At 37.3% G+C, this 16,914-nt stretch overlaps 1 protein-coding gene across 1 annotated transcript in view; it reads right to left on the reverse strand.

Annotated features, from left to right (window-relative positions):
* The window catches only part of TOGARAM1 (TOG array regulator of axonemal microtubules 1), a 116,165-nt gene that overhangs the window by 80,161 nt on the left and 19,090 nt on the right, over positions 1–16,914 (reverse strand). Inside the window, 4 exon segments of the mRNA XM_042782222.1 lie at positions 44–303; positions 1,703–1,999; positions 5,022–5,156; positions 11,218–11,371. Of these exon segments, the coding sequence (XP_042638156.1) occupies positions 44–303; positions 1,703–1,999; positions 5,022–5,156; positions 11,218–11,371 (846 nt within the window).

The following is a 16,914-nucleotide window of genomic DNA, read 5'->3' on the forward strand; positions in this document are numbered from 1 at the left end:
AATACAAATATTTAAAAAATATTTACAAATGTTTCATTCTAACCTCTTCTTGATCCAAATCTTTATCTGTGACATTTAATTCTGAAAGATCAATTGTAAGACTATCTTTTTCACTCTTCCAAATATCATCAGGTTCCTTTTTGTGTCCCATGGTGCTTAGATCAGCTTTATCAGGCAAAAGGCTTATTCCTCGTGGTATGGGGGGAACAGGCTTTGCCCCATTTAGGCCTCGTCGGGAGGACGGTGATCTCGCCAAAGCAGGTGTAAGTAGGACTGGAGAAGGTTTTCCTGGAGAATTTGCTCCTGTATGAAAAACAGATATTTCACTTTTTTTAAATTCAAAGAAGAAGAAGTTAAAATCACAAGTGTTAGCAATACAGTGTTTTTAAATAGAAAAGCACATTTTATTTTATTAGGAATAAGGATCACTATCTAAGATGAAATAAAAATAAAAGTATCAGTGATGTCTAATATAAAAGGTAGTGCAAACAGTCAAGCACTCAATTACTAACCAAGAGTTTAGTGGTTCAAATCCTCCCAGAGGCATCTCGGAAGAAAGGCCAGAAAATTTACCTCCAAAAAGTCGTGGCCTTGAAAATCCTATGGAGCACAGGTCTACTATGTAACACATGGGATAGCTATGAGTTGGAGTTGACTCAACAGCAATGGGTTTGGTTTTTGGCCCTCTATTGTAACAAAAATAGTAAGTCACCCCAAATCCTTTCATGTTAAATAAAATATTATACAGTAAGTTACATTTTTTATATTTATCCTCACATACATCATCATGGCTTATATTCTTTATCATAAAATCCATAATAAGCTGTAAGGGTTACTTCTCTGGTTTGAGTTAATTATGAAAGCAACATTTGAATACTATATTCAAAGTAGTAATACTAGGCACTGGGGAGAACAAGTTGAATAAAGTTCAAGGCAGTGTTTGTTCTTGTAGGAAAGACAGACATAGAAAGAAATTAATAGAAGAGAATACAAGTTTAGTGCTAAGACAAAGTGATGAAATTGAGGATATAAGAAATTATGATTGTAAACTGGAACACCAGTGTCACGGAGCAGTTTAAAGATAGATCTATCTCAGTAGCTGGGGATCAGAAAACAGTGACACGGGGTGGTGGCCTGTAACAGAGATTTTATTTGGCAACAGATCTGTTCTGAAGGAGCTTATATACTGACTTCATAGTTTTAGAGTGGGTTATTGTTAAGAAAAAATATTTTAGGTAATAACAAATATGAGTAAACCCTTCAAAATAATTTAAGCATGTAATAAAATTCAATAAATGTTTGTCAAATAAGTGAATACTCAACATTAATTATGTTAAACACATGAATAATAGTTTATATTTATAAAGCTAAAATTTGTTAATATGATCTCAAGGCAATATATACTATGCATGTTCATTATAAATTCAAAATAAAGTAGTATTTGCCTAGCATAAAAAAAAAAAGAAAAAAGACTGCAGTGGCAATATATGAAATTACAATTTCAATGACATTTTATATTATACATTTGATCTATTCAATACACTGTTAAATAAGTTTCTAAATATTTACTAACTTAAGAGAAATAATATATAACTTATCAACTTTGAAAGATTTAACAACCCTCTGTACTAGCTCCAAAGTAGTAATACAAACATTCAAACAAATTTTAACAAAGTTTTGATTTTTTAACCATCATTTCTACCTATAGGGTCAGATGATTTTTGGCTGATAATTTTCTTCTGTGGACTTGGCTTTGATAGTCCTTCAAAGCTTTTAAGAGGCCAGGAATTTGAAAAATTAACAGAATTATCTTGATACTTCTTTGGAGATCCAGTAAGAGGAGATGTGTGCTTTGGACTAGTTCGAGGTGATGAGAGAGGGTATGATGGAAGGATGAAGGCTCCTGAACTTGGATTTGAACCAGAGGATGATAAAGTACGCTCTGTTTGATTACCAAATGTTTGCTGTGCCTTACTGCCAAAATTTAGGCTAGCATACACTGTAAAAAAACAAAAGAAAATATGTTATTTATGTATACACATTTACTAAGAGTTTAAAGCTTTTTTGCTTCTCACAGGTTTCTAGCCCTTCTGGCACTTACATTTTTGTATGGTGTGAGGCAGAGATTTGTTTTTTTCTATATTGATAGTTCAGTTTTCTCAGAAAGTGGTTATCCTTTCCCTGTGTTCTATAAAGCTCCCAAATATATTTGAGTCTATTCTTTGATGCACCTTGTGGATTCTACTGGTCTATTCGTCTATCCTGGCACCAGGATCACAATGTTTATTTATCATTACTCTATCTAATAGGACAAGGCACCCTAGTGGCTCAAAGGTTACGTGCTGAGCTGCTATCCAAAAGGTTGGCAGTTTGAACTTACCAGCCACTCCAAGGGAGAAAGATGTGGCAGACTGCTTCTGTGAAGATTTATGGCCTTGGAAACCATATGGGGCAACTCTACTCTGTCCCACAAGGTCGCTTTGAGTTGGTATATTTAATTTATATTTATAAAGCTAAAATTTGTTATGCAGTGGGCTTGGTTTACTGGTTTATCTGATTAAGACATGTCTTCCTCCATTTTGATTTTTAAAATTATTTTGGCCCTCCATTCTTTCATATAAAATTTAGGATCTGTCAGATTCCATAAAATATTCTGTTGTGATTTTTATTACAATGGCACTGAATTTATATATTAATCTGTGAAGAAGTACTTTTTCCTAATATTGACTCTCCCTGTTTAAAATTAAGCTATTTCGTTTAGGAGTCTTCATGTCTTTCCAAAAACTATTATAGTTTTTATAGTGAAGGGTGTGAAAATTTTTGTTAAATTTTCAGAAACCTTCTAAATTTTGTTGATACTATAATTTCTTCTTAAAAATCACATTTTTTGAAAGTTCCTAGCATATAGGTAGGAACTTTACTGACCGTTAGTATGGATCACACCTCAACGTAAAGAAAACAAAACTTCTCACAATTTTATCAATAAGCAGTATCATGATAAATGGAGAAAAAAATGAAGTTTTCAAGGATTTTATTATATTTGGATCCATAACCAACACTCATGGAAGCAGCAATCAAGAAATCAAAGGACATATTACATATCTGCTGCAAAAAACCTCTTTTTAAAATGTTAAAAAGCAAAGATGTCACTTTGAGGACTAGTGCATCTGACTCAAGCCATGATATTGTCAATCACCTCATATGCATGCAAAGCTGGACAATGAATACCAAAAACCAAACGCACTGCCATCGAGTTGGATCCAACTCACAGTGACCCCTCCTTGGGTTTCCGAGGCATTATCACCACGGAAGTAGATTGCCCAACCTTCCTTCCAAAGAGGGGTTGGTGGGGTTGACCTGCCAGCCTTCTGGTTAGCAGTCAAATGCCTTAGGCACTACGCCACCAGAGCTCCTGGACAATGAATAAGGAAGACCAAAAAAAGAAATGAATTATAGTTACAGGGAAGAATATGGAACATACCATGGACCATAAGAAGAATGAACAAAAACTGTCCTGGAAGAAACACAGACACAGTGTTCCTTAAAAGTAAGGATGGCAAGACTTTGTCTCATGTACTCTGGACAAGTTATCAAGAGGGATCAGTCCCTGGAGAAAGACATCATGCTTGCTAAAGTAGAAGGTAAGTGAAAAAGAGGAAGACTCTCATAGAGATGGACTGACAGAGTGGCTGCAACAATGAGCTCAAACATATGATTTGTGAGGATGAAGCAGAACTGAGCAATGCTTCATTCTGTTGTACACAGGGTCCCTATGAGTTGGAACCAACTTAATGGCACCTAACAACGCCATCAACCTTGATATTCTGATGCCATATCTGACAATCTTTCTGAATTCTTTTTTTAGTTTTAATAGTTTTTCAGTAGATGCTGTTATTTTTTTCCTTTTTTGATGCTACTGGATTTTCTATGTAGATAATAATGATAATGATGAGCACTAATGTTTATTGAGCACCAACTATGTGCCAAGTGGTGTCTAAAGCACTTCTTACGTATTAATTTATTTAATTCTGACCAATAAAGGGGTAGGTAATATTCCTATTTTACAGATGACAAAAATGAAGGACAACGATAAATAACTTGCTAGAATTCATACACTAGGAAATGAAAAAGCTAGACTGTGAGCCTAGGTTCCTGAGCCTGTGCTCTGAACTACTACAACATACCATGTCTTATCTAAGAATACTGACAATTTTTGGGTCCCAAAGGCATCTAAGAGTCACAATTTAGGGAATACCTATATAATTTAGAAAAATGGACTAATTTATTAGGAATAATACCATGACGTAAAACTTTTAAGTCATATGGACCTTTAGGGGTAGGTAAAGGAAAAGGTAGTTAAGACGTAAATGCTATATTAACTGAAACTGCTACTAATTCAAATGATATTAATTTTTTCATCAACCAATAAAGAAAGAACTCTATAACTTTAAAAAGAATTTTTAGGAAAGAACATAAAACAAAAATTAAACTACTTTTAGAAACAATTAATTTGATCCTACTCTAAGTAATACTTGATAATGCTATCTGTTAACATAAAAATTTAAGAAACTCCTTAAAGTCCAAAATTCATGTGACTGGCAACTAGCATCAAACACTTCCTTTTGTTCTATCTCTTATGTCTTCTCTAAAATGACTGCTTCTCAGGAAGTGCTGCTTCCTGACAAGGGACATAATAAATTCTAAATATTCTGTTATGGAAAATATATGTCCTCTGCTAACACAGTACTCCTTAATGAATGTTATATTTAATGACTTTGTATTGAGAATTTCTACACTCTCTAATTTTAATCACTCATATTTATATCAAGATTACTAAGTCTATTATTTTATAGTTACTATTTAAAAATTATTGAAATTGTTATTAAAAATATAACCAGCATTTTCTTCTTTTTTGTGATAAACATAATTACACAAAATGTTGTATGTGTTAGATTTGGGAACCCCACAATATTAACAAATCAAGATTTTACAAGTATCAAAAAAATTTTTGAAATTTATACCTTTATCTTGATGATTATTAGTTGTCCCCAGAAATTGTAAGTCAGAATCCAAACTGCCAGTTTTACTACAAATTTGTGAAAATCCAAGTTTTCCACATCTCCCAGAAAGATTTATCTGATGAGTCCCAGTAGTACCTTTTGAAGAAAGGAGGGGAAAAGATGTGAAAGTAATGCTTAACTTTATTGCATTAATACACCTTATTTTACCGATGCTGGTGTGATCTATGTATAAAAAAAAAGTACCGTAAGGCAGACAGGCAAGAAAGAGATAACAAAACCATACCAAACTGACTGCCATGGAGTCAGATCCGACTCACAGCGACCCCTCCTCGGGTTTCCGAAGCAGTATCACTACGGAAGTAGATTGCCCAATCTTCCTTCCAAGGAGTGGCTGGTGGGTTTGAACTGCTAATTAGAAGGCTACGGGTTCAAACCCACCAGCCACTCCTCATATGAGGCTTTTGGTATTGGCAGATCTGATTAGTGGCAGAGGTTGAAGGACAGAAGATAGATTGACAAAGGATAGAAAAAGAAAAGGTATACTGAAGAAAATTTAAAAAGGCAGATTTTCCTATACTCCCCCTTTTCTCAACTTGAAATGTTTCTCCAGACCTTCCTTCTTCCCAGTATTTACAGTTTTCACTCTATCCAAAAAAATTCTACTGCTTTCTTTCCTAATATACCACGCATCACTTACATGGCTGCCAAACTTAACAGATTTCTGAGACTCACTCTCCAATGACTAGTTAAGATTATTCTTTGGTATGTGAATGGGTTTGAAGAAAAGAAGGTGATGACAATGACCCCTCTGGAGTTCAGTTCATTCATTTATAAAAAGGGCTGATTTTTTGTAGTTTGGAAATTTTATGATATTTTTATGCTTGCCTTATCCTACTAGACATTTTCAAAGTTAATTCTCACATCTCTGCTTTTGTTTATACTTTCTGTCTCCTGAACAGTTCCTTTTGTCTCACTGTCAATCTCAACCCCCTCTCCTCCCTCTCCTTCTTTAAAAAGTCCTGCTCAAGTCCAACCTCCTGGTGCCTTCCTAAACTACTTCAGTATCTATGTTGTTGTTCAGTTTCTATGTTGTTGTTGTTATGTGCCGTCAAGTTGGCCCCGACTCATAGTGACCCCTCCTTGGGTTTCTGAGGCGGTATCACTACGGAAGTAGATTGCCCAACCTTCCTTCCAAGGAATGGCTGGTGGGTTTGAACTGCCAGCCTCCTGGTTAGCAGTCAAGTGCTATAGTACCTAAAAATTCACATCATCCAATCTGTCATTAACGTTATAATCCAGTTGTTTAAAATGTGTATGACTGGATAATGAGCTTCTCAATGGAATGAAATCATGATCCTTATAAAATCCAAAACAATAGTACGACCATAACTGCATATATTCTATTTTTTTCTGCTATGAAATAAACAAATTAAACTATAAAAATCACTATTATATTTCATATTTTGCAAGAAAATTCAAATGAATTTTATGGCAAAAAGGTCTATACATTCTCCTAGGGGAATGTTGTTGTTGTTAGATGCCGTCGAGTTGGCTCTGACTGAAAGTGATCCAACATACAACAGAACCAAACACTGCTTAATCCTGCGTCAGCCTCACAATTCTTGCTACACCTGAGCTCATTGTTGCAGCCACTGTGTCAATCCATCTCATTGAAGGCCTTCCCCTTTTTTGCTGACACTTCACTTTACCAAGCATGATACCCTTCTCCAGGAAATGGTCCCTTCTGACAACATGGCCAAAGTAGGTGAGACGAAGTCTGGTCATTCTCACTTTCAAGGAGCATTCCGGCTGCACTTCCTCCAGGACAGATTTATTAGCTCTTTTTGCAGTCCATGGTACTTTCAGTATTATTCACTCACACAACTAAAAAACACGGACTCTTTTTCAGTTTTCCTTATTCATTGTTTGGAGCTCTGATGGCACAGTGCCTAAGGCTGGCAGATCAAACCCACTAGCCACTCCTTAGGAAGGCTGGGCAATCTACTTCCAGAGTGATACTGCCTTGGAAACCCAAGGAGGGGTCGCTATGAGTTGGATACGACTCGACCGGCAGTGAGTTTGATTTTGGTTTTTTACTCATATAATTATTTTTTACTCATTGTTCAGTTTTCACATGCTTATAAGGCGACTCAAAACACCATGGCTTGGGTTAGGCACACCTTAATCTTCAAAGAGACATCTTTGCTCTTTAGCACTCTAAAGAGATCTTTTGCAGTAGATTTGCCCAGTGCAATATGTCATCTGATTTCTTGATGGTTGCTTCCATTGGTTTTGATTGTGGAGTCAAGTAATATGAAATCTTTGACAACTGGACTAGTTGTGAGGATTTTCATTCCCTTTATGTTGAGGTACAATCCATATGCAGAATGTAGTCTTTAAAAATCTTCATCAGTAAATGCTTCAAGTCATCTTCACTTTCAGCAAGTGAGGCTGTCATCTGCATAGTGCAGTCTTCCTCCAATCCTGATGCTGTGTTCTTTTTCATACAGTCCAGCTTCTCGGATTATCAGTTCAGCATACATGTTGAATAATATGGTGAAAGGATACAACCCTGATGCGTTCCCTTCCTGGTTTTAAACCAGGCAGTATGCCCCATAGTGTTTCCAAGATTATAAATCTTTATGGAAGCAGACTGCTTCATCTTTCTCCTGCAGAGCAGTGGTGGGTTCAAACCACCGACCTTTTGGTTAGCAGCTGAATGCTTTAACTATTATGCCACCAGAGTTCCTTGCCTTTACACAGTTCCCAGAAAATCTCACATCTATTTTCAACATAAGCATTACTCTCCCTATTCCTCCCTTCTAACCACCTCTATCATGTTGTTGTTGTTGTTATGTGCCGTTGAGTCAGCCCTGACTCATAGCGACCCCTCCTTGGGTTTCCGAGGCAGTATCACTACGGAAGTAGGATATACCCCAAAAAGATGCAGTTCTAACTCCTCCTTATGCCTTTTCTAACTGATATGGGTAGTCCATGACAATGACCATGCCCTCTGAGCTATCATAATATTTGCTTTCTGTAACACTTAGGCAGTTAAGCATCTTTCCAGGTATGCCAGCCAAAAGTCCTTAGTGTCTTTCTTTCTTTTTTTTTAAGAGTTTCCCCCTCATTTGGTATACTTGTTGTGAACCAGAATAAGAAAGCTTTTTTTAAGCAAAATCTCACAATTTGCTCTTATCTGGGTCAGCTTCTTGCATGAAACAGGATTAAAGACAATTTAGGATAAGAAATAGCATAGGCTGTTTTAAGCATATGAATACATAAAAATGGAACGGTGCCTTAAAAGAAGGCAGGCAAAGGACAGAAATGTATTAAGAACAATGGAACTGCGCAGGATGAAGAAATGGCACGAAATGATCAAAATCCCTCATGAGCGGACTGAATCTGATACCAGAGTGCCAAGGAATTGGTAATGTCATCAGAATATTAATGATCTTTGGTGAAAAACATGAACTTCGTTCACTACGGATTAGTAAGTAAGCACAAGTAAGCCTGTGCTTACCTTGCTTACTTGGTACTCCATCTCTCTTAGGAATTGTAAATGGGAAAAGAGGCTGTGATTCTGTAGAAAGCTGCTGTATGGTAGGGAGAGAGATGCCAGCCATGCCTAGAAGCAGAGTCTTTGATGTTGTTAAAAAATGTGAAACTGTTCACTACAGATTAGTAAATAAGCACAAGCAAGCCTGTGTTTACCTTGCGAATTATGAAATCTGACAGTGACACTGAAACCAATGTTGTTGTTGTTATGTACCGCTGAGTCGGACCCGACTCATAGCGACCCCTCCTTGGGTTTCCGAGGCAGTATCACTACAGAAGTAGATTGCACAACCTTCCTTCCAGGGAGTGGCTGGTGGGTTTGAACCGCCAGCCTCCTCGTTAGCAGTCAAGTGCCTTAGGCACTATGCTACCAGAGCTCACATATATAAAACCAATATAATATGAAACCAATATAATATGACAATTCAAATGGAATTCTCTTTTTTCCGCTAATCCCAGAGTTTCCTTTTTAGGAAACACTTCCTGTATTTGTAGATTAGGGATTCAGGGCTAGACCATTTCATAGATTAGAAAAGGAATTTTTCCAGTTCTTAGTCAGGAGTCACTATCCTGCCCTGTACTGTCTAGATACTTAATGGGAATGAAAGTGAGGTACTAAAATCTCTGCTACCTGGTTTTCCAATTCATCCAGTCTTTAAAGAAGGGCAGGATGCTCTCGTGCTGTGACTAAACTGAAAAGCAGGAAATAACAACTCCTCTAATGGCAAATGAATCACTAAAATAGAAACCTGGCTGAGACCAGGGACAAAACTAGAGAGCAAAGAAAGGAAAGAGTAAGGAGTGAAACAAGTGTCCCTCAGGGGAAACTAAAACCACACCACCCTTCTAATGGGGCACCACAGTGACATGTGGGCTGGCTCAGTCCTCACATCCAGGCATTGTCCAAAAGTAACCTCTCATAGTGCAGAGTTCCTGGCAGGGAGGCAAGTCTCGCATGCCCCTCCAATGGCTGCAGGAGCCTTTAGCATCATTCTTGACTCTTCTCTCTCATACTCCGTTATCTAATCCATCTGAATTATATCAATCAACTTCACCTTTTACATAAAACAAGAATTCAATTACTTTTCACTAAATTCAATACTATGCTGGTACAAGCATCTATTAAGTCTAGACAGGATTACTACAGCTAATCAATCTCCTTGTTTTCATCCTTCCTCTCCTTTAATCTATTCTAAACATAATACCCAACATGAACCCGAAAAACATAAGGCAAATGATATTTTTTTCTTCACTCAGAGTAAATGCCAAAGTTCATTCAATAGCACACTACCTTAATAAACAAAGACACCTATTATTTCTTTGATCTCATTTTCTACTACCCTTCCCATTAGTCATTTCATTCCAGACATACTAGCCTTTTTGATATTTCTGAAACATGCCTTAGACATTTCCATCAAAGTGAATTTGCACTGTTTCCTCTTTGTGGAATTATCTGCTCTTCTTTCCTGATATCTCTATTGCTTGATTCCCTATTTCTTCAAATATACCTGCCATGGATTAAACTGTGTCCCCCCAAATATGTGTCAACCTGGCTGAATCATGGCAGTTACATAATGAAGTACCCATCCCTCATGATGTGATCTGATGTGATCAGTCAATCAGTTGTAAGAGGATAGGGTGGGACCCTTACTTAGGTCACTGCCTTGATCCTATGTAAGGAGAGTTTCTCTGTAGTGTGGCCTTTATCTTCTTTAAAGAAAGAGCATGGAGCAGAGAAGGAGGGACCTGTCTATCACCAGTAAAGAAGAGCTCAAATTATATTAAGTCAATCTGATAATAAATATGACAAAATAACTTAGACCCAATTATGAAGTTCAGATTAAAAGGAAAAAAAAAAAAGTAGAGTCATCAAATATACAATGATACAAATAAACTTCTAGGCTCAGTAAAGAGAGTCAAACATGCCCTTTGGACCCAGGGTCTCTGCACTGAGACATCCTAAATCAGGAGAAGACTGATGTCAAGACACAGGGGTATCTGCAAAGGATACTGGGCCTATAGATGTTGAAAAGAGACAACGACCTTCCCTCAGAGCCAAAAGACAAAGAAAACTTTCCTCTAGAGCTGGCACTGTGAATTTGGACCTCTAGCCTCCTGAACCATGAGAGAATAAACTTGTTTGTTAAAGCTATCCACTTATGGTATTTCTTCTATAGCATTACCAGATAGCAAAGATAATCTTAATATGGCCTTCTTTCACCACATCATTTAAAATAGCAACTCTCCCCAACATTCCTCTTCTATGCTTTCTTTTTCCCATAGTATTTATCTCCACACAACTTGTTACTGTATGTCTTGTGTTTATTTAATGTCTGCTCACCTCCAACTAGAATGCCAGATGTACTAGGCAGGAAGTTTTCTTTTTTGTTGACACACAGGAGATGCTCAATCAACATAGGCTGTTGATTAAATGATTAATGCTCTGCAATACTACTTAAAGAAATCCAGTGATGGTCTTATGAGCTAATATCAAAGTGTCCATCCTTGTCAGATGTTTAACAAATGTTTATTGAATCCCAATTGTCAATTAAATTATAAATCCATGAGACCCTGAATGAACTTTAAAGTTAAGTCTTTAATTAGGTCAACATGCTTATTATGTGCAACTGTTACTTACCAGAACATACCGGAAGAGAATCTGAGTTAAAATCTCGGCTTTTCTGAAATAAGTTTCTTGACACTCTTTTTCTGCTAAAACATAAATCGTCATTGACCGGCATTCCTTGAGAGGGCTTCAATTTTGGAGACGGGATGAAATCATATGCTGAGAACTATAAAAACAGAATAATAAATTAGCAAAATTATATTAAGTCAATTTGATAATAAATATGACAAAATAACTTAGACCCAATTATGAAATTCAGATTAAAAGAAAAAAAATGTAGATTCATCAAATATACAATGATGCAAATAAACTTCTATGCAAAGTATGGCATACTAACAATGTTTTTTATTCCATGATAGAAACACTATGCTATTTTTTCCCCCTCTCTCTTAGTACTTCACCAACCTCTTTTTGTACCTTACCTTCCTATTGTATACATCTGGCAGCTAGGAAAGAAAGAATACAAATGACAAAAAGCTGTAATTACAACTTGAATGGGGAACAGAAGACATCTAATTCAGCAGCATAACCCTTCACACTGAGCCATCTTTGAGTATTAAACAAGGAATGTCATCTGAAGCTCACTAAACAAGAAAACATTCCACTCTACTGTTTTCATTGAGGCAAATTTACTATCAATAATCTGCAGCCTAAATTTAAATGTACACATGGTTACCTCTGTTACGGTTTCCTCAGGCTAGGTCTCTTAGTTAAAACCAAGTACATAACATCCCATATACATCTAGTACTTTATGGTTTCCAAGTCCTTGCTCACATACTCATTTGATCCTTCAGGGAGAAAAGTGCCAAGACAGTTTTGAGTTCTACCTAATCATAGTTTGAGAACCAAATGAGAGCATGATTCAAGTGTTCGGAATTCTTCACCAGTCACCGACCACCTCGACTATTCCGGATCATTTCACATTTAACATGGCTATGGAATATTAAAATAATTAAGCAAACTGAGAAGAAATTATACTTGCTGTCTATATATTTATTTGGAGCTTACATACAAAATCAAAGCTAATCCTATGGAGAACCATAAGCCTTCTCAGTATGCTTCTTTGCAAGTTTTGTCAAACATCAAATAGCATTGCAATACAAAAGACATTAGAGATTTCTATTTGAAAACCTAATAGTCACCTGACTATTACAAGATTATAAAGTACGTAATAGACTAAACCAAAACCAAACCCAGTGCCATCAAGTTGATTCTGACTCTTAGTGACCCTCATTGGGTTTGCAAGGCTATAAACCTTTTTTGTTTTTGTTTTTGTATGAACCACAGTTTGGTTATCTGTTCTTCAGCTGATGGACGCCTAGTTTGTTTCCAACTCCAACCTTTCAGCTAGCAGCCAAGCATATTAATACATTTTTCCATATCTTAGGTCATCTTCCTTTAGTTTCAAAAAAAAAAAGACAACTTTCTCTTTGTTTCAAAGGTAACCTCTCTATACCCTGTGCTTGTGAGCCATTCAATCTTTATGAATGGGCATTATTTCCTTTCCTTGATCTATAAAACAGAATAACAAGGATTGAATTTTCTTCCTCTGTCTTTTTCAAGTCAAATGTTGTTCCCTATTTTAAAACAAAACACAGCAATAATCCATTTTGCCATTTTCTTGTGGTAAAATATTGCATGATCTTTTCTTTCACTGTCAAACCCTTGGGTGTCTTCTCCCTTAACAGATATTTAATACCTGTAGGCACAGCACTGTGGTTAGTATAAACAAACGACAAGCCCCTATTATATAGTACTTGCCATCTTTGAGGAAAAAGAAGACATGACTCACAAGTGTTAAATACTAAAACAAAACAAAACAAAACACCAAACGCACTGCTGTCAAGTCAGATCCAACTCATAGTGGCCCCTCCTTGGGTTTCCAAAGCAGTATCACTATGGAAGTGGATTGCCCAACTTTCCTTCCGAGGAGTGGCTGGTGGATTTGAACAGCCAGCCTTCTGCTTTGGAGTCAAAAGCCTTAGGCACTACGCCACCAGAGCTCCTCACAGGTATTAAATACTCAAACAAAAATGCTAGGCAGAGCTTCAAAGCATAGTCTGTAAGGTCCCACTCTGTTTGGCACATAATGGATGAACAAAATTGTAAGTGCTGAATAAGAACTTCCAGTTTCCTCATCAATTCACTTCATAAACTTTTCAATTTGGTCTCCACATATAATAGTCTGCTAAAACTGCTCTTTCCCATGTCTCAATGACTTTTCAATAACCAAATCCTCTACCTTGCAAAAATTACAGACCTACTAACCAGGAGCTCTGGTGGCATAGTGCCTGAGGCATCTGACTGCTAACCAGAAGGCTGGTGGTTCAAAGCCAGCAGCCACTCCTCAGAAGGAAGGTTGGGTAACCTACTTATGTAGTGATATCACCTCGGAAACCCAAAGAAGAGTCCCTATGAGTCGGGTTTGACTCCACAGCAGTGCATTTGGTTTGGTTTGGTCTAGTAACTAGATACAAGTGAAATAAGTAGATTCCTTACTTTTCAGCTGCATTACTGACTACTATGACCCTGGGAGCTCTGGTAGCATAGTGGCTAAGACACTTGCCTGCTAACCAGACGGCTGGCGGTTCAAACCCACCAGCCACTCCCCGGAAGGAAGGTTGGGCAATCCTACTTCCGTAGTGATACTGCCTCGGAAACCCAAGGAAGGATCACTATGAGTTGGGTTTGACTCGACGGCACATAACAACAACAACAACATGACCCTGGGTAGTGCAAACAGTTAATGAATTCAGCTGCTAACCAAGAGTTAAAGGTTTGAACCCACCCAGTGGACTTCCAAGTGCCTTGGAAGAAAGGCCTGGCAATCTGCTTCTGAAAAATCAGCCACTGAAACCCTGTTGAGCACAGGGGTCATCATGGCTAGAGTCGATTCAATGGTAACCTTTTTTTTTTTTCTTTAAACCCACCTCCCATCTGTCAGTTTGATGTACTGTAGTGGCTTTTGTGTTGCTGTGTTGGTAGAAGCTATTTCAAATACCAGAAGGTTTACCAATGGTAGACAGGTTTCAGTGGCTATTCTGACTATAACAGACTAGGAAGAAAGGCCTGGTACTCTATTTCCAAAAATTAGCCAATGAAAACCTTATAGATCACAACAGAACACTGGCTACTTGCTGTGGACATGTCATCAAGAGGAATCAATGGCTGGAGGAAGACATCATGTCTGGTGAAGCAGAGGGCCAGCAAGGGTGAGGGAGGCCCTTGATAAAATAAATTTGCACAATAGCTGCATCAATGGACTGAAACATGCTGATGATTTTAAGGATGACCCACAACAGGTCATTGTTTCATTCTGTTATACATAAGGTCCTCATGAGTTGGAGTAGGTGAGGCAGCTATCTATCTAGCTACCACTCTTATCACATTGAGAGGAAATCTGTCAGGAAACATATAGCTAATATGGCAGCCAGCTAGTCATGTCTGATTCATTTGCTCCCACTAGCCCATTAAAACACAACACAATGAGATACCACCTCACAGCCACTAGGATAGCTATTGTTTTAAAATAACAATGAAAAAAACACACAAAATAACAAATGTTGGAGAGGATTCACAGAAATTGGAATCTGTCTATTACTGGTGGGACTGTAAAATGGTGCAGCCTTTGTGGAAACCAGTTTGGTGGTTCCTCAAAGAGTGAAACATAGAATTACCGTATGATCCAGCAATTCAACTCCTGAAAATATACTCAAAGGACTTGAAAGCAAGGGCTCTCACAGATTCTTTTACACCAATGTTCACTGCAATATTATTCTCAGTAGCCAAAAGTGGAAACATCCTAAGTGTCCATCAACAGATGAAAGGATAAACACAATATAGTATGTATGTACAATGGAAAACTATTCTGGCTTAAAAAGGAATGAAGTTCTAACTCAAGTAGTCTCCGATTTACAATGGGATTCTCTGTTCCTATGACACCATTGTAAGTAGATTCTGATGTAACTTGAATAACTTCTTTTTTTTTAGTTTTATTATTGCCTTTTATTATCAGTATCTTTATAAATCATAACATTGAATACCTAAAAATCAACATCTGAGAATGATAACATCAGTAAATTATGTACTGCAACACTGTATGTAGCACATATTACTAACAATAAGATGTACAAAAAAACAAAAAAACAGCCAGTCGTAGTGTACTTTATTGTAACATGAATGTCCTAAATTGGGAACTACCTCTATGTGATAAACCTGAAAACATTATGTTAAGTGAAATAAGGCATGTGATAGAGAAGGACATCAATTTGGTAAAGTGGAAGATTAGTATAAAAGAGGAAGACCCTGAAAGAGATGGATTGACATAGTGGCTGAAACATCGCAATGATTGTTTGGTGTAGGCATCATCACCAGGCAATGTTTCTTTGTGCTGCATACAGGGTCGCTATGAATCGGAATCAACTTGACAGCACCTAGTAATAACAATATTGTATGGTTCTGTTTATATGAAATATCTAGAATAGACAAATGCATAGAGACACAAAGTAGATTAAAATCCTCACACATGGACCAATAAGTAACATAATGATAAATGAACAAAAGACTGAAGTAGTCAAGGATTTCATTTTATTTGGATTCACAATCAACACCCATGGAAGCAGCAGTCAAGAAATCAAATGACATACTTTACTGGGCAAATGTGCTGCAAAAGACCTCTTAAAGCGTTAAAGAGCAAAGATGTCACTTTGAAGAATAAGTGCACCTGACCCAAGCCAAAGTATTTTCAATCATCTCATGTGCATGTGAAAGGTGGACAATGAATAAGGAAGCCCGAAGAATTGCTGCTTTTGAATTATGGTGATGGAGAAGAATACTGAATATACCATGGAATGCCAGGTGAACACACAAATCTGTCTTGGAAGCAGTATAGCTAGAATACTTCTTAGAAGTGAGGATGGCAAGACTTCATCTCTAGTACTTTGGTCATGGTGTCAGGAGGGACCAGTCCCTAGAGTAGGATATCATGCTTGGTAAAGTAGATGGTGAGAGTAAAGAGGAAGACCCTCAATGAGATGGACTGACACAGTGGCTGCAACAATGGGCTCAAGCACAGCAATAATTGGGAAGATGGCACAGGACCAGGCAGAGTTTTGTTCTATTGCACATAGGGTCGCAATGAATTGGAACCAACTCACCAGCACCTAATAAGAACAATATGGGCTGGGAAAGGGGTGAATGAGGAGTTATTGCTTAACATGTACAGAGTTTCTATCTGGGGTGTTGAAAACATTTTGGGAAATAATGGTGGTGATGGTTGTACAATATTGTGAGTGTGATTAATGTCACTACATTGTATGGTTAAAAATGATTTAAAAAAATGATGCAAAGTTAGAATATCACATGCATCTGGTTATTATGCCTATAATGTATTAGAACACAAAAACAACCCACTAAACGGTAGAAACAAAAACAATTAAAAGTCTAAATATTCAAAAGTAAGAGATTAGTTAACAGACTATGGTATTATATGATCTGAAACTAAGTCCCTGGGTGATACATTTAACTATTAGATGCAGGTTGGTGGTTTGAACCCACTCAGAGGCACCTCAGAAAACAGACCTGGTGATCTGTTTTTGAAAGGTCTTAGCCTGTGGCAAGAGGCGGTGGAAAAGCTCAATATCTTCAGCCAAAACCAGGCCAGGAGCTGATTGTGGAACAGACCATCAACTGCTCATACGCAAATTCCA

The sequence above is a fragment of the Orycteropus afer genome, unplaced genomic scaffold (genome assembly GCF_000298275.1).
Source record: "Orycteropus afer afer isolate SDZICR_OR568_19922 unplaced genomic scaffold, OryAfe1.0 scaffold00265, whole genome shotgun sequence".
Taxonomy (NCBI): Eukaryota; Metazoa; Chordata; class Mammalia; order Tubulidentata; family Orycteropodidae; genus Orycteropus; species Orycteropus afer.